The 24,742-nt window shown below is 37.4% G+C and overlaps 1 protein-coding gene across 1 annotated transcript; it reads right to left on the reverse strand.

Moving 5' to 3' along the window:
• Positions 1-16,694: 16,694 nt before the first annotated feature.
• irx3.L (iroquois homeobox 3 L homeolog) lies at positions 16,695-20,535 on the reverse strand (the record flags this gene model as incomplete). The annotated part of the gene is given in 4 exon segments (NM_001090735.1): positions 16,695-17,036; positions 17,574-17,646; positions 18,495-19,491; positions 20,067-20,535. Coding segments are annotated over 4 exon segments (1,347 nt in total). The 5' UTR covers positions 20,289-20,535.
• Between the last annotated feature and the right edge of the window lie 4,207 nt (positions 20,536-24,742).

Consider the following 24,742-nt stretch of genomic DNA (forward strand, 5'->3'; position numbering starts at 1 on the left):
AAGTGGGCCGTCACCATCAATGGCTTTTTACAACTTGTGTGTGGGGGTTTACCATTTTTAGCGCTGATGTCTGTGTGGTCTTTTAACTGTGGTGTGGGCAGGATCTGGGATGGGGCTTTGTTGTACAGGGCCCCGTGATTTCGAATGACGGCTTTGTATATATATCGGAAGTGAAGTTTTCATGCATCAATTTTTTTTCTCATAAGTCAGAATTTTTTATCTAAGATGATGTTTTTTAAAAAAGTAAAAAGCCAGGTTTTAGGTGGTAAGATTTTTACTTTTAGGAAAAACTTGATTGTGGAAAAAATCTGACTAGTGAAAAAGGCAATCAATGACTGAAAGGCCAACGGGTTAAAGAACTCACTTCCAGTTTTTGCATTCTTATCCCACAAACAAAGTGTCAATCTAATAATAAATATGCCCCATAGTCATCCATTGAGATGTGGAGAAATGCAGTCATCCATTACATTCTAAATTGTAAATACATTTATATTATAGGTTTTCTTTATGTAAGGTGATGAGACAATCACTGGTGGACTGGGAATCCTTTCAAACATAGAAAGACAATAATAATGACCTCACAGAGATAACTCCATTGCAGGGTGATTTTACTGAATGTAAGAATACATCTGTAATTACATACACTCTTTATAAAAGTATATTTTCTTGAGTACCCTTTTAAAAATGGTACTGCCTCCTAAGCTCAATAAGAAATATTGTTTTAACTGCTCCACATTGTTACTGCATTTATAAAATAAGAGTTTTCATTTGTTATTGCCAGCCTTATTATACCTGTGCCTTTAATACCATACATGGCAAATCTGCTGTCTGAGTATGTTACATCAAAATGTGGCAAATGCATTTTTGTTATTTCATACCTGTGGAATTATGAAAATGTGAGTCTTTCGCTTTATTGAAATAGATATAACAATAAGTATTGTTTTCATTTCAGCTGAGATGCTTCAAAAACAAAGACTATTTGTAGTATGATCACTAATTAACACTTTCTGCTATTAGTCTAACCAGTGTTCCAGTATAATGCTACAAAATATGTTAACAATGTACAAATAAATAAAATGGTCTCCTGGTTTGTAGCTTTTGGACTGTAGTACATTTTCCCTTTTCCTGTTCCCATAGATCTGTCTTTATTTCAGATAGTAAATTTCCATAATTGGTCTGTGTCTTTTGGCAATAAAAACATGAAAGGTCCTGATCTTTTTGGGAATGAATCTTTATAACCTCTTATACCATACAGACCAGAGGAAACCAGATCCTAAATCCCAACGTGAAAGCGGTGTGATTCCGTCTGCTGTGTATAAAAATGCCCATGCCTAATTTGTCCTAAATGCAATCGTATTGTCCCTTTTCCTGATATTATGTTTGAAAAAAATGTCTGTTTGTTCCAGCTTTAAAACTTTAATTTTTTTTTTAACCAGAAAATTCAAGTTTTTTTTTTATTTATTCAAGAAGAAATGTTAACAATTACAAGAAATAATAAAAATTACAGTAAATGCTATATAAAAAAAAAATAATAGTACAAAGTTTGTCAAATAACAGTGAATTGATGGATTACATAGGATACATTTTTGTATAACTCTGCTATCAGGACTAGATTGTATAGGCATTATAATCTCATGGAACAACGAAGGATATTGTTGATTTTGTCCATGAGAGTCCATGTTTTGAGAGAAGACCTTCCATTTGGAATTGAAGTTTAGGCAATTATGAGTATTGTCAAATCTATAACCAATAACTTTGTTGGTGTGAAGGGTTTTTAATTCAAGTATCACCTCGCTCATGGTTGGTATAGATTTTTCTAACCATTTTTTGAAGATGTTTCTTCTATCTGATGCTAGAATTAGTTTTATATATTTTGAAATGTATGAAGCATTATAGTCTTTAATTCTCCATGTTATTGAAGTTAATTTTAAAGTGCGGGTCATCCCTAAGAGGGCAGATTGTGGAGACAATGAAATCTGTGAATGGAAAATGGTCTTTAGATGATTTTCAATATCTTTCCAGAAATTCTTAATTAAAACACAAAAAAAATAATTATTTCATTAAAATGAAGTCTATGGGAGATGGCCTTCCTGTATATATTTGATTATAGGTTATAGATGTATATAGATAGATTACATGAAGATTTGGGCATAATAGGAGTAAATGGAAGTGGAGATGTGTATAGGGGCATCAAACAGGCAGGCCCAAACTTACACAGTATTAAATGTGTTTACAGTTTCTAGTATTTTGACTAGTGAAAGAAATGGAGGTAATTGCACAGGAGGAAAAATGTGTCACTGGCATTGCTGAAACAGGGCTGAGTGAGGTGAAATGGTGACAAAAAATGAGAAGGCTGAAGCCTTATGGCTTGAACTTTTCGGAATGTAACACTTCCTGTAAATTAATTGTTTGGGTATGCTACAGACCCTGTCTCATAAAGGAAGGTAGAAAGGTGCTCAGCAAAAAAAAAATAGAAAAAGCTGCTAGTTTGGAGCAAGTCTTATTATTAATAATAATAATAAAAATAATAATAATAATAATAATAATGAGGAATTTTAACTACCAATATTTTGACTAGAGCAGCAGTAATACCAGGACAGTATAAGCAAGCTTAGAAACTTGGTAGATGACAATTTTATGTCATGATTGTTGAGGACTCAACCAGCAATCATGTCATGCTTGATCTAATGATCTCTAAGTAGGACACTGGGGCTGAAGTAGATGTGATCTTTTGATTCAATAGCACATTAAACTACTGCTTTCTAAATGTTGGTCTTTTGGTCACAGCTATTAATCATCACAGAATTGTGTGTGTCCTTTAGTAATCATAATGGAACTGAAAATGCACAAATTGCCCTAATCATAAATTTATAGATGCTTGAATGTTTGGAATAATAATATACACTCAAATTGATACATGGGTTAAGATGCAATGAAAGCTAACTATCCTTTTCTGATTGATTGTAATTAGTGTCTGGTTATTGACTCCTTACCTGTTCCTAACTTTGCTTGTTTGATGCCTACCCTGCTCTCAACCACGGTTCTGTCTCATCTTTTTTTGGATTAATCTCAGCATTATTTGGATTCCCTGTTGGTCTGCAGCAAAAAATTCTGGGGACCCCACTAAGGCGTAGGTGAAACTGGTCCCCGCAGTGCTTTCCTGCTCACTAAATAGAAAAATCTTTCAAATAGTCCTAGGGTTCCGGTGTGTTACACAGATTGTAACACACAATTACTTATGGCTTCAGAGAAGCTAGCTAATATAAAACATATGCTTTACATATGCTGTAAATGTCACAAAATTACCCAGTAATTTAAAAGGGTATTTCACCTCCAAGTTAACGTTTAGTTATAGAATGGTCAATTCAATTGGTCTGTTATTTGTTTTTACCATTTTGGAATCATTTGCTTCTTCTTTTCCTTTCAGTTTCCAAATGGGCAAATTAAAAAAGAAACAAAAAAACTACTGTCCTGTGAGGTTACAGTTGCTTTGTTACATTTTCTTGTCTAGTTATTTGGGGCCATCTAGTCACATTCTAGTCTTTCCTTCAAACCCCTGCCTGGTTGCTAAGATATTTTGAACCAAATAGCAGCTGAAATTTCAAACTGGAGAGCTGATAAACAAAAAGCTAAATAATAAAAACAACATGAGAAAAATGAAGACCAGTTGCAAATTGTCTCAGGATTCTCTATCATACTAAGGGGCAAATTCATCAAGGGTCGAATTTCGAGGGGTTAAATCCCTTGAAATTCGACTGGGGAATAGAATAGGCAATTCGGGCAAATTTACGCGCTGGCGAATAGTCGAATTGGCGAATATTCGCCAGGCGAATAGGCGCTCGATCGAATATTCGCTCGAAGGATTTTCATTCGATCGAATGCCTTTTTATTCGATCAAAAACTTGGAAAACAAGCCTATGGGACTTTCCCATAGGCTTTTAAAGCAATTCGGTAGGTTTTAGGTGACGAAGTAGGCAGTCGAAGTATTTTTAAAAGAGACAGTACTTCGACTATCGAATGGGCGAATAGTCGCAGCGTTTTTGCGCTCCAGCAAGTACTTCGACTACCGAATTGCAAATAGTCGCAACGTTTTTGCGCTCGATCTATTCGAATCATTCTACTCAGGCGAATTTAAGCCAATTCGATAGTCGAGGAGCACAAAAATTCAAAGTTTTTTTACTTCGAATCCTTCACTCGAAGTTAGTTTAAAGTTCATTTAAAATTGAACAACCTCTTTATGTTGAAAAAAGAAACATTTCTGATCTGATAACTGATCAGGACAGTAAAAAAAAACCATCTGAAACCTCTCAAATGTATCTCAGAGAAAGAAAGATTCCTTCCTAACTTCCTAAGAGGGCAATCAGAACACACCCTGGATCAACTTTGTACTAAGATTTTATTTCAGTAGCTCTGTATTTTGTTCTTGCTAAAAAAACACCCACTCATTCCTTGATATTGTCTAATTCATCTACCATTAACAACCATATCAAGAAGAGAATCCCACAACTTCACAGCTTTCATTGCAAAAAACTATTTTCCCACTTCAAGATGGAATTGCCTTTCTTCAGATCTCAATATATTTCCTAATCATATTTATCTTATACTTTCTCATTCACCTCTTCTATAGTGTTAACAACCCCAAATTGGCCAACCTTTCTCACAACTGAGATCTGTCATACCCTATATCAGTAATCCCCACATGAACCACATGTTGCGCACCAGCCTCTTTGATGTTGCTCCCAGTGGTCTCAAAAGAGGAGCTTTTTTTTGAATTTCTGTCTTGGAGGCAAGTTTTAGTAGCATAAAAACAGGTGTACTGCCAAACAGACCCTCCTGTATTCTGCCAGTCCACATAGAGGCTACCAAATGGCCAATCACAGCACTTATTTTGCTCCACCCAGGATCATTTTATGTTTGCATTGCTCTCCAATTGCTTTTACATCTGAATGTGGCTCACATGTAAAAAAGGTTGGGGACCCCTGCCGTATATCTTCTTTGGACTATGTCTAGTTTAGTATCCCTTTTGAGCACAGGAGACCAAAACTATATATTTTTATCAATGCTTTTTAAAGGGGCAGAATTTCTTTCCCCTCTCACGATGGTATGGTATAAATAACCTATTTAATTAGTTAATTGATGAAGAATGAGTCCTATCTTTTGAATCTTTCTTGTCAGCATTCACTGTTAAAATGAACCTATTTCTGCTACTGCTGATAGACAAAAAAGGCTGACTTTAAAATAAGCATTTTAATTTTAGAGGATTTTCTTCTATAAATCTCTACAATGGCAATAGCTCTAGAAGTGGTGTCAGCAAATGATCAACATGTCTATGGGGAAACAGTTCTTGGAATGCATTCCCCCCTCCCCCACAACACACAATATTCTGTTGCACAAAGGGTATTTTGATCTCAGCTACCAGAAGGACATCTCAGTCATACGTGATTCTTCAATAGGTAGTTTTGGCTACTTAACATTTAGTTCACTCTGTGTATTTTTTTCTGTATACCTTTTTCTAGGACTTGGTGATGTACATCTCTGTAGATCAATCTAGGTATTTTATTTGATGATATTTTTTAAAGAATAATTCCTTTATTAGCCATTAAAGAAAATGCCTGTGTCACAGTATTGTGTGGGACAATAAGGCTTATAAAGAGATTTAGAAATCAAGACAAAGGCTTCAAAGAATATGTAGATGACACCATGATCTTCTGGTTTTTGATAGGGGTAGCTTATGGTTGATTGCTTTGTCTCTGGGTTCAACACAAAAAAGAGAGAGTGACAAACACTCAAATCTTTTATAGTTGCTCACGTCTAAAGAAAAGGCATTTTCTTCTCCATGTGAAAGTTTCACCCACATTTGATAAATTATTCTGCTGCCTTTTGTGCCATGTGTCTGATGGCTTTACCCTGTTGATTTGCTATAATTAACATTTGCTACCAACGTATTACAAATCAGAATATATTATTGGAAATAATGCAATATACATGTATTGGATCTATTATCCAGAATGCTTGGGACCTGGGGGTTTCCAGATAAAGGATATTTTTATAATTTTGATCATCATACCTATGTTTACTAAAAATAATTCAAAACATTAAATAAACTCAATAGGATTGTTTTGCCAACAATTTAAATGTATGCAGCTTACTAAGTATCAAGTACAATGTATTATTTTCATATTACAAAGAAAAAGGAAGTAATTTTTTAAATTTATTATTAAATTATTTGCTTATAATGTACTCTATGGGATATGGCCGTCTTGATTTTTGAACTTTCTGGATAATGGGCTACTGGATAAGGGATCCCCCTACCTGTATTTATCTTATCCAAAATCTGCAACCATAACTTCGGCCTACTGATAATTCGATAAACAATATGCAGTTTGTTTGACCATAAAGGTAAAATAGAACTTGTAAACCTAATTTCACATCTAAACTCTAGCTACCCAAGCCTTTATATAAACAAAGTATACTGAAACAGTAAGGGAGCATTTATGAACATAGCTTGGCTATGAAGCAGCTGTAGAGTGAAGCATTGCCAAATCTATTGGTTGACTCTAGCATAAGAGGTTATATATGGTTATATATTCCAGTTAATCTATGGGTTTCACTGTTATCTAATTGCCAATAACTACGATTTTTACTTTTTGGGGATTTATCATGCTCCAATATTTTTTAACAAGTGGAAATTATGAATATTCCTATGTAGAAAGATATCGGAGAAAGAATCCTTTCTTACCATATTTAATTTACATTTGGGAGTATGGATTCTGATGGGTGGCAATGTTACAGCTGAGCAGTGTTGAGCAATATCACCTCACAGAGCAGAATGGTGCTCAAACACATTTCAGTGCAAAATAAAAATTTTTAAGTTTCCTGACTTTCAGGAAAAATTTGATACATGAAAATTTTGAACTGCTGGGAATTCAGGATATTGTATTTAGGTCCCTCCTCCGGGGTGGACCCCCTCTTGAGGTGAAAGGTTGAGCACGGGGGTGAAGAGGGGGGCACCAGCATAAAAGCTGCCTCAGGGCGGCAGACAGGTCAGGATCTCCCCTGACTGGAACTAAAAAGACCTGGACCATTTGCAATAGGAAAACCTGTGCAGGCATGTTTTTATAAGAGGAGGCCTGGATCTTGACTGTCAGCTCCCTTATTATCATGCTCTGGAACCGATCTGTAATACCACTTGAAATCATATAGGACTTGAACAGAGACCTTAGATTACAGATGAACTTATCTGGCTGATATAAACATATTAAAAGTTTACTTTGTTAGGGTTTTCAAGTTATATGCAATGCTTTGGTCTAGGCAGGTTCAGGCTGAAAAGTCTTACCACTGCAAGGAGGAAGGTATTCAGACTCATTAAAAAGTTCATGAACCACTCTGTGACAGATAGAATGAGTTCCTACCCTATTTGCTCCTACCTAGTCAAATCTCCTTCAGGATGGTAACTGGTTTGTGTGAGAAAAAGGGCTGCAAAACTGTGGTTTATTTTGGATGAAGGTTGTAACGCACTTCAAACCACTAGTTTAATTCCTGAAAAAGAGGAACAGGAAACACTTAAGATATAGCTGATAAGTAACTTTTCTAAATATACTGCATATGACAAAATAACATGGTTTTAAACAGTTTTTCAATTTTGGGTGCTTTCTGTGCTGTATTGTGGGCTATTTGCTTTCCTTCTTTCATATTAGCAAATACACTCCTTGACTTTTTTATAGAGTCATAAGACTCTATAAACATGATGCTCACTTCATCTCCTGCTGGGTAGAGGCCCTAGCCACACCCATTTGCTGCAGCATAATCATCAGGTAGAATCACGTGTATAACATTTTCTTGCCCCAGTGGGATAATTTTACCTTAAAGACTATAGCATGGTGAGCTGGGTTCAGAAACTGCTCTAGTGACCTAAGTTCTGCATAATATGGCACTGGCACTATTGGTATTAATTACCTTAGCAGAGTCACCTTTTCTAACTAGCTGTAAGCAGATTTCTTTATATGCAAAATAAGGACTGAAAAGTGGTAGCGTTATTTGTGAATTTTGTCATCAGACAAATAGAGAAGAAGTCATCATTTATTCTTTCATTTTAAATATAATTCATTTAAAGGTAGTGATCCTAACCTAATTGTTGTATGGCCAATCCTTGTAACACAAATGGAATACATACTTTCTATTGCTGCTTATTGAAACCTACCCCAGTGATGACAAAGAGTAGATCTGCAAAGGAATTAGTAAGTATTTGGATCATATAATACAGTATGTACACTTGTGCCCTACATTCTGGTTGCTAAAAATACAGCTGGTAATGTTTGCATGCAGATAATGGTCTATCACTCTGCTTCTGTGCACCTTGCAGGTTAGCTGCTGTTTTGCATAACTAGATCAGACAGCAACTAATTGACACATTTTAGCACCTAGTGGATTTACATTCCAAAAATGGGCCAGTTTATTTTAAGAATGTACATTAACCCTCATTGGAAAGCATGAACTGAATAGTACATAGTGTTGCTATAAAGACTTAAATGACTAGGTTCTATAGAGAATGCATATGTACATACACATAACCCAGTGACCAATGCTTACTTAAATATTCAATGCAATGTTACAATAAAGGAGCATGAAGGAAGTGTCCAAAAATAACCCTTAAATCTGAACCAGGCTCACCGATAAGGGATTCTGTCATGATTTTTATGGTGTAGTTTTTATTTCTAAATTACACTGTTTACACTGCAAATAATTCACTATACCATGTAAAATGTCATGCCCTGATCCAGCAAGTGTATTTTCTTTTAATGTATAATATTGGTGTGTAGGCAGCCATCTCATGTCATTTTGCCTGTTCATGTGCTTTCAGAAAGAGCCAACTGATTTTGAAAATAACATGTTTTCCCATGACAGTATCCCTTTAACATAGTATGTGCTGTTTATGTTGCATCTAAGGAAAATCCTCTGCTGATGATTCTTTGACACTGACATTTGCATTATCCAAATTTATTTGTGGTTAAAATTATGGCATCTAACAGAACTATTTACACCCCCTTTGTCTAACACTCTCCAATGCATTTTGTTTTCCTGGTCCCTTTGTTGTAGCATCCTACTTCCTGCTTTGCAGCTCTCTAAAGCTGGCCATAGACGCAAAGATCCGATCGTACGAATCATCGAACGATCAGACTTCCCCATCTCCCGACCTGCCACTAACCATTCAGATCAAATAAAGTAGAAAAGAACAGATCAGCTGAAGTTCTGCCCCTGACAGCAATCATCTGAAAGTTATGTCCGACAAAAGCTAGTGACAGTCTCCCACTGGAAATCGTACGATCGGCAAAACATGCAGAGATATTATCGGCAGCCGACAGAAATCTTTTAACCTGGCCGAGCGACCAAACGACCGATCTATGGCGGATGAAAATTTTCGGGACTCTCCAAACACGCTCCGAAAATCCTACCAATCCTCGATTTGTACGATCAGATCTTTTCGTCTATGGCCAGCTTAACTCTGAGTCAGTCAGCGACTTGAAGGGGGGCCACATGGGACATAACTAATCAATGAGTTTGCAATTGATCCTCAGCATGCAGCTTAGATTCGAGAGCAACAGTTTTGTGCCTCCCCCCTCAAGTCCCTGATTGGTTAGTTCCAGTGGAAACCAAGAGAGCTGAAAAGCAGGAAGTAGTGTTCTAGCTAGTAGCTATTATGTTAGACATCCAGTCACTCCAGCCTTTATAGATTGCATTTCTGACGAACTAACTATATTGAAAACATTTAATTTTGCACAACCTATCTATTTACCCAGTTTTTATTTTTACACTGAACAATTCCTTTAAAAAAAATGAAAACATGAACGGGGAGCATATAAAATAACATATAAAACTGTGAGGTCAGGATTTTGTTTTTGCAAGCACTTTGGTCTTTGAACATCTAGTTATGCCCCTTTATGGTAAGTGACATATTACTCTTTGAAATAATGTCAACTTGGTAGAGGTGTTATTTATTTGCAGAGTATGGTGTATGCCCTCTGTTGTGAACTACAATTCTTGGCATTCTCATCTGAGAAGTAGTAGGTTATAAACTCTCTTTGCCATAAGCCCCATCCCCACTCAAAGGGACAAATATTTAGCAAATTGAGTTGGGACAGTCACATGCTTCCATACATCTCCTAATAGAAGTGCTGTTTAACTTTTTCCATAAAATAAGCTTATTACCCATATACAGCATATCATATAACAGGGGGTCATATTATTATAAATAATATAATTATAAATTATAGCAATAAAGTCTAGGGGCAGCTTGGGGCCCTAAACATGTAAATAAATGACATTTTGCCTTAAGCTAGATAGCCCACATGACAGATTATATCATACATTTTGTGGTACACTAAGTTTGTCGTATAAAATTAGAAATAAAAAACAAATTCTATATTAATTTCACTTCAGTTGCTAACATGCTACATTGTGAACATAGTCTCTTCTGACTCTCAGTATGTTCTGAACATTTATTGTTGTGTTAAACCCTCTGAAACCATTATCGAATATCCACACGTCCATTTGTTTTCCACTCAACCGCATATTTTTCCCTTTTCACGCTGGCTGTAAATTAATTAAGTCACATGATAATTGTGTTAATGTTTGAAGAGCTGAGACTGGAATCCCAAATATTGATTTAAATATAGCTCAGAGATCCTTAAGAACATTTAATGACTCTATTAAATATGCATTGGTTACAGAAACATATCTGAATTATGAAAGAGTTATCACACTGTCATTTTTTCTCCCTTTTCTACAACCTTTCAGTGCCAGACTGCAGCTATGTATTGTATACAGCAGACAGTGTTAAAATCTGTGAGCTTCAAAACATGGTCATGCATTTGGGACACGGCCAGAAAGACGTCCATTTGTGCAGTCTCCGCCGAGAGAGCATATAAGATTATATTTCGATGGTACTATACCCCGTTACGCATCAGTAAACTCAGTGGCAGCCCTGATCATGCTAACTGTTTCAGAGGCTGCGGAGAACAGGGATCATTTTTACACACATGGTGGACGTGCACAGTCGCCCGAGAATTTTGGGGGAAGGTGGCCACTCTGCTTTCAGAGGTCCTCCAGGTCACTATACAAGCCTCCCCACACACCTTCCTTTTAGGCATGAAAATCCCAGAAATACACTCGAAAAGTTCACACAAACTAGCCACACATATTCTTACAGCAGCGAGATCTTTACTGGCAGCTAATTGGAAAAAGCCGCACATACCGGGGGTACAGACCCTTGTAACGAAAGTTAATTGGATCAAAGCGATGGAGTCCATCCGAGCCAGGCTTTTGGATAGAAGTTATGAGGAGGAGCTGGAGTGGCATCCGTGGACCCGTTACTTGGAAATGCCTCAGCTGGGGACAAATATGGCGATGTGAGGCACTGCACCTGGACGGTGTAAGACACGTTACCTTCATTTCGATGTACTTTTATGGCCGAACGCACTGCTATTTCTGACATCTTTCTTCCATTCTTTATTTTCTTTTCCTTTTTCTCTTTCTCTTTCCCTTCTCAACCCCCTACCCCCCTTTACATAACTGACAATACAGTCACTTTAGCCTTTTTGAGGTATTGGTTCATCTGTGGAAACTGCATATATTGATCTGCTGTCTATATACCTCTCTTGTTAATACTTCAGCCGATGTCCTTTTGTTGCATTACGTTCTGCAATCTATACTGTATTGGTGAAAATCAATAAAAATTTTAAATTTAAAAAAATCTGTGAGCTTGGGGACACAATCAAAAACATTCCTATTGTGTTATAAAGCTGTAGATAGTATGACTGTTCATTTCCTAACAGGAGGAAAATATTTACTAAGTCCCAGCAGAAGATGAGATATTATTCAAGCTGAAAATAGTTCAAACCCAGTCAGTGCCAGGGGATCTTGCACTGCAGGACATCTTAATAAAAAATAAAAAGTTGCCAAAAATACAGGGGCTAAGATTCAAGTTAGAAAAAAAATCCTGATTTTACATAAATATTTCAAACTGACTTCCATACTAGTGATATGTGCTTCCCAGGAAGCAGGGACTGAAGTGGCAGCTGAGCATGATTTTGACAGGCCCTGTACAGAATAGTATCTAGGTACTTGTGTGCCAGTGTGAGCTTAGAGAACACAATGAGAACTCAATATCAAGGAAATGATTCAGAAAGCACTTACATGAGCTGCTAGAAATGAACTTCAGGAGCTTTCAAGGTATGATTTAAAGGAAGCACTCCCAAGGCATGTGACAAGGAGGAGGTTTGAAAGCCTGTAGATGGCAGTTAGCATGATCTCCTTTTAAAGAAGGAGCATCTTTTTTTGGATTCAAAACCTACATGAACAGCTACTATTTTTTTAAGCATTTATTATGTAAAGAGCATCAAAAGGGCATATAGCTTATATGCTTTCTTTTGAAAAATAAAATATTTCTTTACTCCTTCCTGCTCTGCCTTAGAAACAGAGTATGTGAAAGAAAAAGTACATGATTAAACTCAGTGATAGGTTATATTGGTAATTACATTGCCTTGCAAAAAATATCCCAGACCCATGATCATTTTTCTGAATAGCAAATCTTACACTAAAATTTCATTTTCTGTCATATATTTATCTCAAGGCTCTGAAAGTTCGTTTTTTAAAGTTACATTGTTTTATAGTGAAAAATCTAAGAATATGTAAAAACAGATCAAAAACTGAAATTTGCTTTCTGTGTATTTATTGAATACACACAATTTCACATGCTGTCATGTAAGGTTTGTAGAATTACTTCTTTACGCCTCAATTTTAAAAATGTGCCTCTGACTAGCCTTTTAATGCGTGAGCCATGCTAGTTTTAGGGCAAGGGCAGACCAAGCATATTGAACATTTCTTTCCATCTGAGGCGACGAGAAGCGGATCCGTTGAAATTAGGGGCTTCCTGCAAATGCAGGCTTTTTTTTGTAGCTGCACACAGCGGAAGCTGTACTTTTAAGTGCAAATACAGGAAGCTGCTGATTTCAGCAGATCCGCTTCATTAAGATACTCAAGTGGAAAGAAGCATTCAATATGCTTAAGCTGGCCAAAGATGCAAAGATACCATATTATGAAACAACAGTTCCTACGATTTTCAGACCGTGTGTGGAGTGTCCTGAATTGTTTCTTACCGTGCCGATTGGTCCTTCAATTGATCGGACAGGTTAAAAGATTTATATAAGCTTAAGATAAAATCTCGCTTGTATTGCCAATCTGATATCAGTGGGAGATTGTCACTATTATCTGTTATGATTGCTGTCTGTCAATTAATGGCCCAAACATCATGTGATTTGTTCTCTTTACTACTTTATATTAATGTTAAAGGTTAGTTTCAGGTCGGAAGATTGGCACAGACCATTCGTCCGAAATAGGCTATAATCTGGATGTGTATGGCCATCTTAAATCTGACCTTGCCCTTACACTGGCCAGTAACACAGAAGGCAAAAAGCCAATTCTTTCGCATCCACTCTTTCTTACAGGTGCAGTCACATGCACAATGTTAGCCTGTGAGGAACATATTTTAGTTTGAAAATGCGAAAGTGAAAGCATTTCCACACTGATATTTGATGTATAAAGGAAAAGCCATTGTGAAGCCAAGATTTTAAACTTTTATTAAACACATTTGATCAACTTTTATGAAAAAAGATCTTCTGGCTGATTTCAAATGTTATATTCTGGGAGATTATTTGTTAAAATATTCCAATTCAAATATTGGTGTCTTATGTGCAGCAAACCTCAGACCTTTACTCAGTTCAGTTGCAACTCTATGGGAGAAAATAATGGACATGGCATATTCTGGTAAATACTTTTAACGTAATTTTCAGTAACTTACCTGTAATAAACCATCTCCTCAAAATGGCATAGCTATCCTTTTAATGGTGAAATGTCTCAAAAACATATCCTCTATACTTATTCTCTAATGCCGCCTTCTGCCAAAGCAATCACATCCAAAATGGGATAGAATACAACTATCTGTAAGCACAAGCCTTAGAGAACATTCTTAAAATGTATTTTCCTCAAATAAGATCTGAAAACAGATCCAGGGGCAGACTGTATTTGCAGGTAAGACTTTCAGTCCCAGAAATGAATGTGTTTTAGCAAAAAGATAAATTACAAGCTTACTGGTTTAAATAAATATAATGCAATAACAAAGTAGGGACTGATGGCTTCATGTTACTATGTTATTAAATAAATATGTTTGATGAAGTTTTACTTATTCACGCAGATTTATCAAAATATGAGAATAGAGTTCACCACAGCAAAATTCACCAGCTTTCTGTTAATTCCTATGGGATTTTTAGAAACATATTTGTCAAATGGTGAACCCTGACTTGATAAATACACTTCAAAAAATCCCATAGGAATGAAAAGAAAGTGGGTGAATTTTTATATGGTATACTCTCTCACATTTTAATAAATCATCCCCATAGTTTCTAGGAAATTCAGAAATTGTGCCAGTATAACCTATTTTTTTCTTTATATTCAGTCTTCTCTTCCAATTCTACAGCTCTGATGGACTTTGCCATTTTTACTGGATACTGAAGGTTGATGACATTGGTCTCTGTGTGTTCAGCTTCCACACCAAGTTGTGGGCATGGTGCAGGGCTCTTATAGGGTGAGGGAAATGCTTAGGGCATTATATCAGAGCCTCACATTGCCCTCTGCCAAGTATGCAAGCTGGTCACTCCTGACTGGTATATGCAAAGCTATACTTATACATAATTTGGATAAAAGAAATAAATTAGGGGTGTTGGTACATATAATTATGGGTGGTCGACATGCAGCTACTTAGAACTATCTGAACACACAGCAGACGGGTAATTCTTACAGCATCTGAGCAGTGGTACACTGTACATTTTCTCCAGGGTTTTATGTATCCTCTAAATCTTCATAAAACAAAATTAGACAAATCATCCGGCTCTGTATCAGTTTGTTAAATCTGAATTCAAGGACAGAAAATGTATTTTATAATAATAACATTATTAGGCAGATGTGCTGCACTTGGTGTGTGTGTGTGTGGGGGGTTAGTAATTTGAGAAACATTTTTTATGGAGGTTTAATTAAGTGCCTTGTATCTTTGGATAAAATTTATTATTCTATTTCCAGTTAAGAGATATTATAACAAAGGCCAATGAAAAGGGTCAAATGAGACATGAGCAATAACATTTTGATAATGCCCCTTAGAAAGTCATTGCAGTGAAAATCCTTATCATGCCTTGCAATCCCCCAGGACCAGATACAGGTGGACACACTGTTCCCATGAACAAATGTCACAAGCAGAGCATTTTGGGTATTTGTGTAGCTACAGCCATACACAGCCACGTAGTGGTTTGCAACTGGTCTTATCATCTGTAGTGAAGCGATTGCTACAGAATAATGCCCAGTGCTATAACTATGTAGGAAAAAACAGCACTTTGCGACCGTATTGCAAATGTATGCACCCTGGTCACAAAGTGAAAGCACAGGAGAGCAGCCTGTAGAAACTTGCTCGTTCCGCCAAGAGCCTATTCACACAGTAAATATACTGAACGCGTCCAATGCCGCCGTGGCACTCGCTTAAAAAATCCCAAATCTGTCGAACAAAACTAAGAAATTGTTACAAACTAAGCTCACAAGACAACAAAGCAACATAGTTTCTGCGAGTAAAAGAGGAGGAATACAGTTCCCTTCCCTTGCACTTCTAATGTATTCTGTTTCTATAAAATCCGTCCTGTAAAGGTGGGTGGGATTTCTATACGTAATAAAACGTATATTCCTAATCAAAGATACAAAAAAAACAAGCAAATAACTAAAAATCGTGAGCCTTTGATGCTGTCTTATGGCTCAGGCTAAACGCAACCTTTTCATTTTCAGTTCACACCGGATGCACGGGGGGATAGAACCAGTAGATTAGAACCAATTCCTGTGAGGGGGGACTAGACAATCCTGCTACCTGCCTCATCACTTGTCAAGGCAGAACGAATGCTCGGTTCGATTAATACTTTCCCTAATTGAGTTTCCCCTGAAATGTCTGTTATAAACTAATAAATGATTTCACGGCCTTCCATAACATTATACCTTTCAAGGCGGATTTTTAGGCTGCGTTACTTTGCTTCAGAAAGCATGGTAATAAACTTTAACGAACAGCTCCCACTTAACTCTGAAAGCGGAAATCTGTCCTTATCTATAGCTATAGAGGGCGCTGTAACCCTATAATTCGTATCTCAGGACTAAAGGTTAAATACCTTCAAATCGCTGCTCGTTCTTATAAATAAAACACAATAATAGCGTTTACAATCAATTAGTTCAAATGGATCTAATGATGAGAGGACGCGGACAGGTAAAACCGTGCACTGTATACCCAGCCACTAAAGTGGCGCCCAAATCTAATTAATTAGTAATTGATACTTCCACTTTTAAATAATCAAATTCGCAAGGTGTTTATTTGTATGTGGCTAGACATAGCAGCTGTCGGCGTCTTTGTTAAATATGTTGACACCAGGTTTTTGTCAGGACCAATCTGTTTCTTTCTCAGCTGTAGAGGAAAAACTTTAACTTAGAACTAACTTCCGATTGTAACACAATTAATTAAATCATATTAAAATCAAATCAAATGAAAAACATAGTGCATTCGTTTTTCAAAAAAGAATCACCAGTCCATCAGAATAATCTGTAAAGAAAGTAACATAAAGTGTAGTAAATTGAGAATTTATTAACCAAAAATATATACTTTCTTGTACAATTTGGTTTAAACACATATTTACATTTGTACTATATATACAAAAATGACCGACGTTTAATTAGCACAAGACAAACCATACGAACTCAGCTGCTCTGAATGAGAGTATAGAAACAAATAGTTGTTCCATTTTATCCACAGACATGCTCACAAGGCGTAACTACCCAACACAGATATATTTTACAGTCATTCAAATAGTTTAAAAAAAAGGAAATAAAAATATAAATATAAAATACAGTGTTAGGATGAGGATAAAGCGGAAAGAATCATTGCAGCGTCCAGGTGATTTTGTGACCTAGGAGGAAAGAGATTAAACAATTTATTAATAAACTCGTATATGTAACTATACATGCGCAAATACTTGCCATTATGTTCACACAAGCTCCCTCTTTATATTTTAAGGAAATAAAACAACACTAACATATTACTTAATTGAAATGTTTTTTTCAAATATGCCAGACTTCTAATAACCGTGTTTATGGAGCACATTTATTGGTAATAGCGCTAAAGAAAAAAAACTCACCAAACACTAGAGTGAAACAGTAGTATTCTACCTGACTTGTGAAAATGGGAAAGTTCGCCTAATCCTTTCTAAAACCCACGAATTATCTTATAACTGTAAGAAGACAACTCTATCTCCTCCCATAACAGCTACATCTGATTCCTTAGAAAAGCGCTGTGCTTGTGAAATTATTCTAATAGAACTAAATAATTCATAAGAGTGTTAATATCCTGCCTATCCACCATTTGATTTTAATTCAAAAACAGACTTAAATATCGATATTTACGTCGACCAGATAAAGAATAATTAGTACAATGTATGGTGTCTTACCTCCGTTGCACTGGTTGGAAAGCTGTATTTAATACAGGTATTGTTTTCTCTATGTCCACTGTACTGGGTCGATCTATAAGGGCAGAAATTATAAAGACTTGTAAAGAGCAATTGTGACAGTATGCTATGTGCTCCTCAACCATAATTATAAGGAATGTTTGAGTTCCAACAACCTAATTTATTTAGTAATGCTCTAAATATATTACGTATTAGTATCTATCATCTATCTACCTATCCTATCATCTCTATGATTTCTGTGTGTAACAATAGCTCTCAATATCATTCAATTTGCATTTCATGTTCCAATCTATTCTTGTGCCCCTGGGCTTTTGCTAAATTATTTACTGACCCTGTAGGTCAAATCAAAGCTTCCCTGGGCCAAACAATATTTATTGAGAATAAACTTTCCAGTTCAGCAGCAGCACTGTAAATATCTCCAAGTCCTGTTTTCACATTGTATTTTTGATAACATCATGCATTTATGGGGACAACTCTCTGATATTCAAATAATTTTACAAGACATTTATAGTTCAGGTTTTCGTAGAAATGTAATTATGATTATTTTTAATCATCATATAAGATAGAAAGAGATTGATAGATAAATCTATCTGTATCTGTTAATATAAATACACCCATACCAAAACACACTCACAAGTGAGAATGTTTTGTACCTATCTAGTACTATAGTTGGTAAGGTTGATACACGATTACTCATTATTCAGTACAAAATATTTTGGGTTGTCTGGGGTTGATACACGATTGCTTATTATTCAGTGCAAAACATTTTGGGATTCGGAAGCTGCAGTACAGCCATAAGTTAACTTATTCAACTCTGGGCTGTAAGGATTGTGTATAACAGCATGACAGGCATATGCTGAGTGGTGTGACCTTTCTTTACACGCTAAAGCACACGGTAATCACCTGTTAGAGAGTTTGTGCTGCACTTGGACTCCGCGGCCTTAGGGAAACTTGCATTGCCAGAACATGGGGCTGTGTGAGAGACACCGAGTCCTTGTAGAAAATGAGCCGAGTTCAGTAAGGACAACTGCTGAGCAGAGAAAGCTCTCCCAGTCCAACCCTGGAACCTGCTCCCTGGGGAGGCAATAAGTCTGTGTTGTGCAATCAGGTTTTGTGTGTTCACTGAGCCCCCAGTATTGGGAGAATTGCGTGGGTTATCTGGGGTTGTGGCAGTCTCTGCCAATGACCAGATTTTGGGTTTATGGGCTACGGGCATGTTGTTCTCCTGAGGAGGACTAGGGGGGAGTCTGTTAAGTTTGATCTGCTCACATGCAGGTTGTGGAACTTTAGCATCAGAAGAAAGTGCACACTTGTCCTGAGGCTCCTCATTTAAAAGTTGCCTTTGACCAACCACAGATTTGAGAAGTCTGTCCTCAGGGACATTTAGGTCTTCAAACCCATCCGAGACTTCCGAGTCACTCCTAGTATCAGTTTTAGAGTCCGAGTGTATATCAGTGTCTGGGTCATCCAAATCTTCTTTACTCTCAATGTCCTCAGTGTCGATGTTCTCCAAGTCAATCTCCTCCTCGTCCTCGTGCTTGTCTTCTTCGTGGTCGCTGCCATAGGCGTTACCTTCCTCGTCTGTTCGGCTCCTAGGGGCCCAAGTCATTTTGTTCTCCTTTTTAAGTCTCCTCCTTGCGTTAGCAAACCAGGTGGACACCTGCGTGAGGGTCATTTTAGTGATGATAGCAAGCATGATTTTCTCGCCCTTGGTCGGATAGGGGTTCTTTCTGTGCTCATTGAGCCAGGCCTTAAGGGTGCTTGTGCTCTCTCTGGTAGCATTTTTGGGCCTTGACGGATCTCCAAATTGGTATTGTCCGTAGGGATAAAAGGCTGGGTGAGGGTGGGAGAAGGCGGCATGCTGGACCCCAGGACTGTCCTTCATGTCATACTGTGAACCCTGTAACAAGAGAAAAGATTAGACATACAAACTATACAACAAGCGCGCTGGGCACATGTATCACAGCAGCTTCCTACTTAGTAACTAGTAACTACCGGCCCTTTCTGTAGGAACCCTTGAACCAGCTCAGGTAACTGGCAACTCTGTTCTGTCCCATACTACTGTGTTGTGAGCATTATAATCCATCTCAGATATTTGTTCTCTCGTCTGTTTCTTTTCATGTATCACTGGTATCTGTCACTGTTAGCAAAGACTGCCAGTTAGGCACGTTTGTTAACCCTTGGGATGATAGCAAAGACTTCTGTATTCGTGTGGGAAACGGAGGTGTGTGAGCACGAATAGCAGCCAGCGAACGGACGGACAGAGAGACCATACACACCCACACAGACATTCGCACGGAACATTCTGAAAGTTTAGGAAAGTGTTTCCGCGAGGAAGTAGCAAAAGCGATGGGAACAGTTGTACGGTCACGCGCAATCTTATATAGTAAGTTAGGTTGAAAAAAGACACATCTTGTTATCCAAGGGCCAAAGATGAGGCTGGCACAGTGCACTGGGAGAGGGAAGTGCCCTTACCAGCTGGGGGAAGATGGGCAGCTCCGCGCTGTAGGGCAGGAAGGCTCCATAGGCTTGTGCTGCGGCGGCTGCAGCGTAGGGTGCTCCATACACGGAGGAAAGTACATTAGAAAGAGTCCCTGCCGGAGACAGCTCAGTTCCGCTCCTGGTTACCCCCACGCTCTGTCTGTCCGAGGGGTACAGAGGTCTGATGTACTGGTAGCCCAGCTGTGGGAAGGACATGGTGCAGCCGGAGGCACAGGGAATCCCCTTTTATGACCTGACTTTGTTTCCCCCTCTCCCTACACATCAAGTGACCGAGGAAGGGGGAACCGGGCTGCTAGGGTTCCAGCAGGGATCTCGGTGACTCTGTCCTCTCCCTCTGATGCTATTGATCTGAGTGGACCAGGTCAGTTCCTAACAGATTGCTTCAGATCATTGGCACTCACACTCTGATTGACATTTCAAGCCCAGCGTAAGCTCCTCCCAAGTCTTCTAGTCTCTCTCTCTCTCTCTCTCTCTCTCTCGATTCTCTCCCTTTTATCCACAAGCCTTTCTTAAATATCCACCTCGCCAATCTTCCAGTTAACCTTTCAAGCGCCGCTGGTGTGTGCGTGCGTGTGGAGGAGGGGGCTTACAAAGCCCTTCGAAAGTGAGAGTTTTTCTGGGTGGGGGTTAAACATTTCATAAGTATCCAAAATTAGTACAAAAACGTGTCGTATCCTGTATTCTTATAGCAACCAAAGGAGAACCAAGGACGGGAAAATACACAGGGAAGTCCCATGAACTGGCTGTGGATTTGTTTCTTGTGTCAAGTAAGGTGTGTGTGTATACAGGCATTTATTCGTATTTATAGCAAACCGTGCGATTGTATCGTTATATCTATGCACACACAACTCAAGAAGTATACGATATAAATGTGTTATTTCGTATCTAAGGTTCTCTGCACATATGTATATATAGTATGTGCATATTACACACGTTTATATCCCATAACACAATTATTTTTACTGAAATATAAGGGAACGTTGCTTTAGCAGTTATTATTCTGGCTTGGCCTTTTCCGGAATCCTTCATCCCCTTGGACTGGTTCCCCTTTAGCCCTGGGACCGTATGCAAATGCAGATTAGGGCTAATGACAGAGGGTTGGCAAATTCTCTTGCATTTACATTGTATCTGCAGCGCTTCTTAACTCTTTTACAAAGGGGATATCGAATTAGTCAAAACGATCAATGGTCGAAATAGAGGCTTCATAGTCGCCTAAAAAGGAACTTCAAAGAGTTTGAGGTCCCGGCTTTACATCAAAGCTGGGGGAAAGCAGGCAAATTGAAATCCTAACAAAGGAAAGCCCGCTGCCCTTTGGGCGCTGTGTAAATTTGTAGTGTAAGGGGAGAGACAATAGGAGGCACTTGGATTAAACCCATTAACACCTTTTTGTCTTGGTGTTAAACTGTAATTAGAAAATTTACGATCACTTTACTCTGCTCTCTTGACACAGGATACCTGCACTTGAAGCAGCAATGTGCCGTGTGTATCTGGCAAACTGCGCGCAAAATAGCTCCTAAGGATGCAAGGTGTCTCCCAATGAGGATTAGGGGCAATTTCTTATATACATTTTTTATTACCAGTAGATGATCCTATGGTACTACCGATAAAACAGTTACAGATCACAAAACGTTCGCGTATGATTGATATTAGTCTTTAATACGCTGAATTCCTGGAGATGGCTATGCGATACCCAGAAATAATAATACATCGCTAGGATAACGCTAAACACAATAATGAGTTCTTGATGTGCGCATTGCGCCCTCCCCGTGTGTATCATCTTATAAAACACCAACAAAACCTGCCCAAAGGACCTCGTGTGATTTTACTGTCCTGTCTCGCTCTTCTTAAATTGACCTTCATGCAGTGCTTAATTCCACAGATAATGTTTCGTCTTGTAATAAACACAGATTAGAACATAACAAATTCTAGAATTAAAATTCTCTGAATCAATATCTGGAGATCTAAAAGAGACATCTCTAATCGTATTATGTTTATCCTGCTATCAATCCCTATATGCTAATCTATCTCATCATAATTCAAGATCTTGTGGGATTTAAATCGTTTTATTATTGCTGTGTACATCGTGATCTAGGGAACCGTATGACTTTCGGACATTTAGTTGTTTCTCGTTATATTTTCTCGTTTTATTACTGCGTGAAGATGAGGGAGGGAGAGTGAACATCTAACACCAATTTCATGATATTTGGGCTCTAAGTACTGCTCTGAAAATGGAACATCATTAGCTGCTTACATTTATTTGCAGCTCCCCTTTTGTTTTGGCTGTTAGGACTGATGGTATAAGAGTCTAATTTCTGGGCACTGTACAATATAAATAACCCAAACTCAGGCACAAACAGTAATTAACATTGGAAACACTGTGCATTAACAAACTATTACCTACAGTGGAGACATTTGTGAAATATTTCATTGGTCTCTACATGGTCATATTGTAGCCTTTTCCAGTAATTTCAGTTAATTACAATGCAATGATAAATTATTATAATAACAATTACTTATTTACTGCTGCTGTTGTTGCTGCTGCTGTTATTGCTGCTGTTCAGAAGAGCTGTACAAGTGGGGAAGGGCATATACATCAAAATACACATCATCATTGTACTGATATTGTACAGTACTGCTCCTTACAGAGGTAACTTGACATTTTAACACCTACATTTTGTGGGGGTTAAACACTAAATTACATCTTAAATTAATATGTTCTTTAAATGACACTTTAAAGGCAAAAATGCCTTTACACAAATATAATGTGCTTGATAGCAAAGGCAAAACAAAACAAAAGAATCAGAAAAAGAGAAAAAAAAGCTATATATTAAGCTAATGTAATACTGGTTCTAGTTTTCATGTTAAAAAACCCAAAAAACCAAAACACTAACAAAAACCCTGTACACACAGCAGATCCTACCATGCCTACATCTAAGTTCATAAACCCTAGGTGATGAGTATATTATCAGGACTTGCTGTCTGTGTCATGAAGATAGATTCTTAATGAACCAACAAAATCAATAGAGACTCCCCCTTCACAGTAAGAAGAACATGTGTTTACATGGGTTGGATAGAGGATGCTTGGTACAATAGAGTTTGGGGGTAGTGTATGCAGAAAAGGTCAACTTTTTGTGATCTGATAAGAGCACAAGTATTAGGAGGAATGAGCGTGATGGATTGTACAGGTGAGGCACTGTCAAAGAATGACATCCTGTGTGGAAATGAAGAGGCCAGAGGCTACAGCTTGTAAGATAGGTACTAAAGGACAAGGGGAGTGGTCGGCTAGAACCTTTCAAAACAAAGGGGGCTGATAAATTTATGAGTGAGGCTGAGTTCAGGTCAGTATCAGGGTGAGTAATGGTGTATTAATGGGAAAGAAATGGACAGGAAATGCAGAAAGATCTGGAGAACCAGGGGAGTAAGCAGAAGTAGCAGGAGTAAAGGGAAACATGCAGGAAATGTGTCTAAAATATTTTCAAAGAAACCTATAATGAAATAAATGTGTGGTGTGGTGTGCAGTTCAAAAATACAATTGGGCCATAAGTTATAGTAGTAACTAGGGACACAGAAGTTTACTAGGAGGTTCTGGAATACAAGGTAACATCTGTGACAATGAAATGTAGAAAACAATATTTGTTATATATAACAGCAGTTTGATTGCAAGCTTCATGATACATCTGTTTTCATGGCAACACTCTATATTAGCAATGCAGCTAGGCAATATTTTAAATATAACCATACATACATATTTTCAAACTTATTTCCAACTGAAGGTTCTCATGATGCTCAAAGCTATTTGTTACTTATTGTGATTGAAGAGTCCTTTCATTTTAATTCATTCAAAGCTATTTTATATTAGCCATGAAAACATGCAACATGTATATTTGTCTATTTCCCAATAAAAGTGCACAAAAGTTACTCTTAATGCAATATTTGTGCCTCAATAAAGATTGGGGAAATTAGATTAATATTTATTTTAAAATCAAGTTGCAGAAAGATGTTGCAAAATAAATACTGTCACCTGAAAGAAAGCATGCACATTTTAGTTTTTTAATGCAAAAACAACAACAAAATAATATAGTGAATAACACTAAATTCCATGTAAATAAGTCAAATCTTACATTTTGTAGGTCCTTTATCAGGCCACAATTTAAAAACAAAATAAAAAAAACATAGCTGTATCGTGTTTCTCCCTTGTGTCAAAAGGTTAAATAATCTAATCACCAAAATGTACAAACAGGTTATATTAATCCAACAGTTTGCATGTGAATAGCAAACAGCTGTGCAATGCTTCAATCCAACATTCTAATTACCACTGATGTAGAAAATGTTGCATGCATGCATGAACAATATGTACGTGCATGTGTATCTGCGTATACACACAAATGTGTGTGTACACACCTGGCAAATAACTGCAATTGTGCCCTTCTTTAAAAATAGATTGTTAGAAAAAGAACACTAGCCTGTTATATTCATTAAAGGACAATGAATCTTTTAATAATTAGGAAATATCCTTCTGTTTGACAGGAAATACTGGGCCTAATTCACTAAAAAGCCTTGACAATCACTGGCTGTATATTTCTTTGACATATTTCTTAGAAATTAGTGTTTTTACCTGTAATATTTAAAAAATTCACTGTGCACCTATT

The sequence above is a fragment of the Xenopus laevis genome, chromosome 4L, assembly GCF_017654675.1.
Source record: "Xenopus laevis strain J_2021 chromosome 4L, Xenopus_laevis_v10.1, whole genome shotgun sequence".
NCBI lineage: Eukaryota > Metazoa > Chordata > Amphibia > Anura > Pipidae > Xenopus > Xenopus laevis.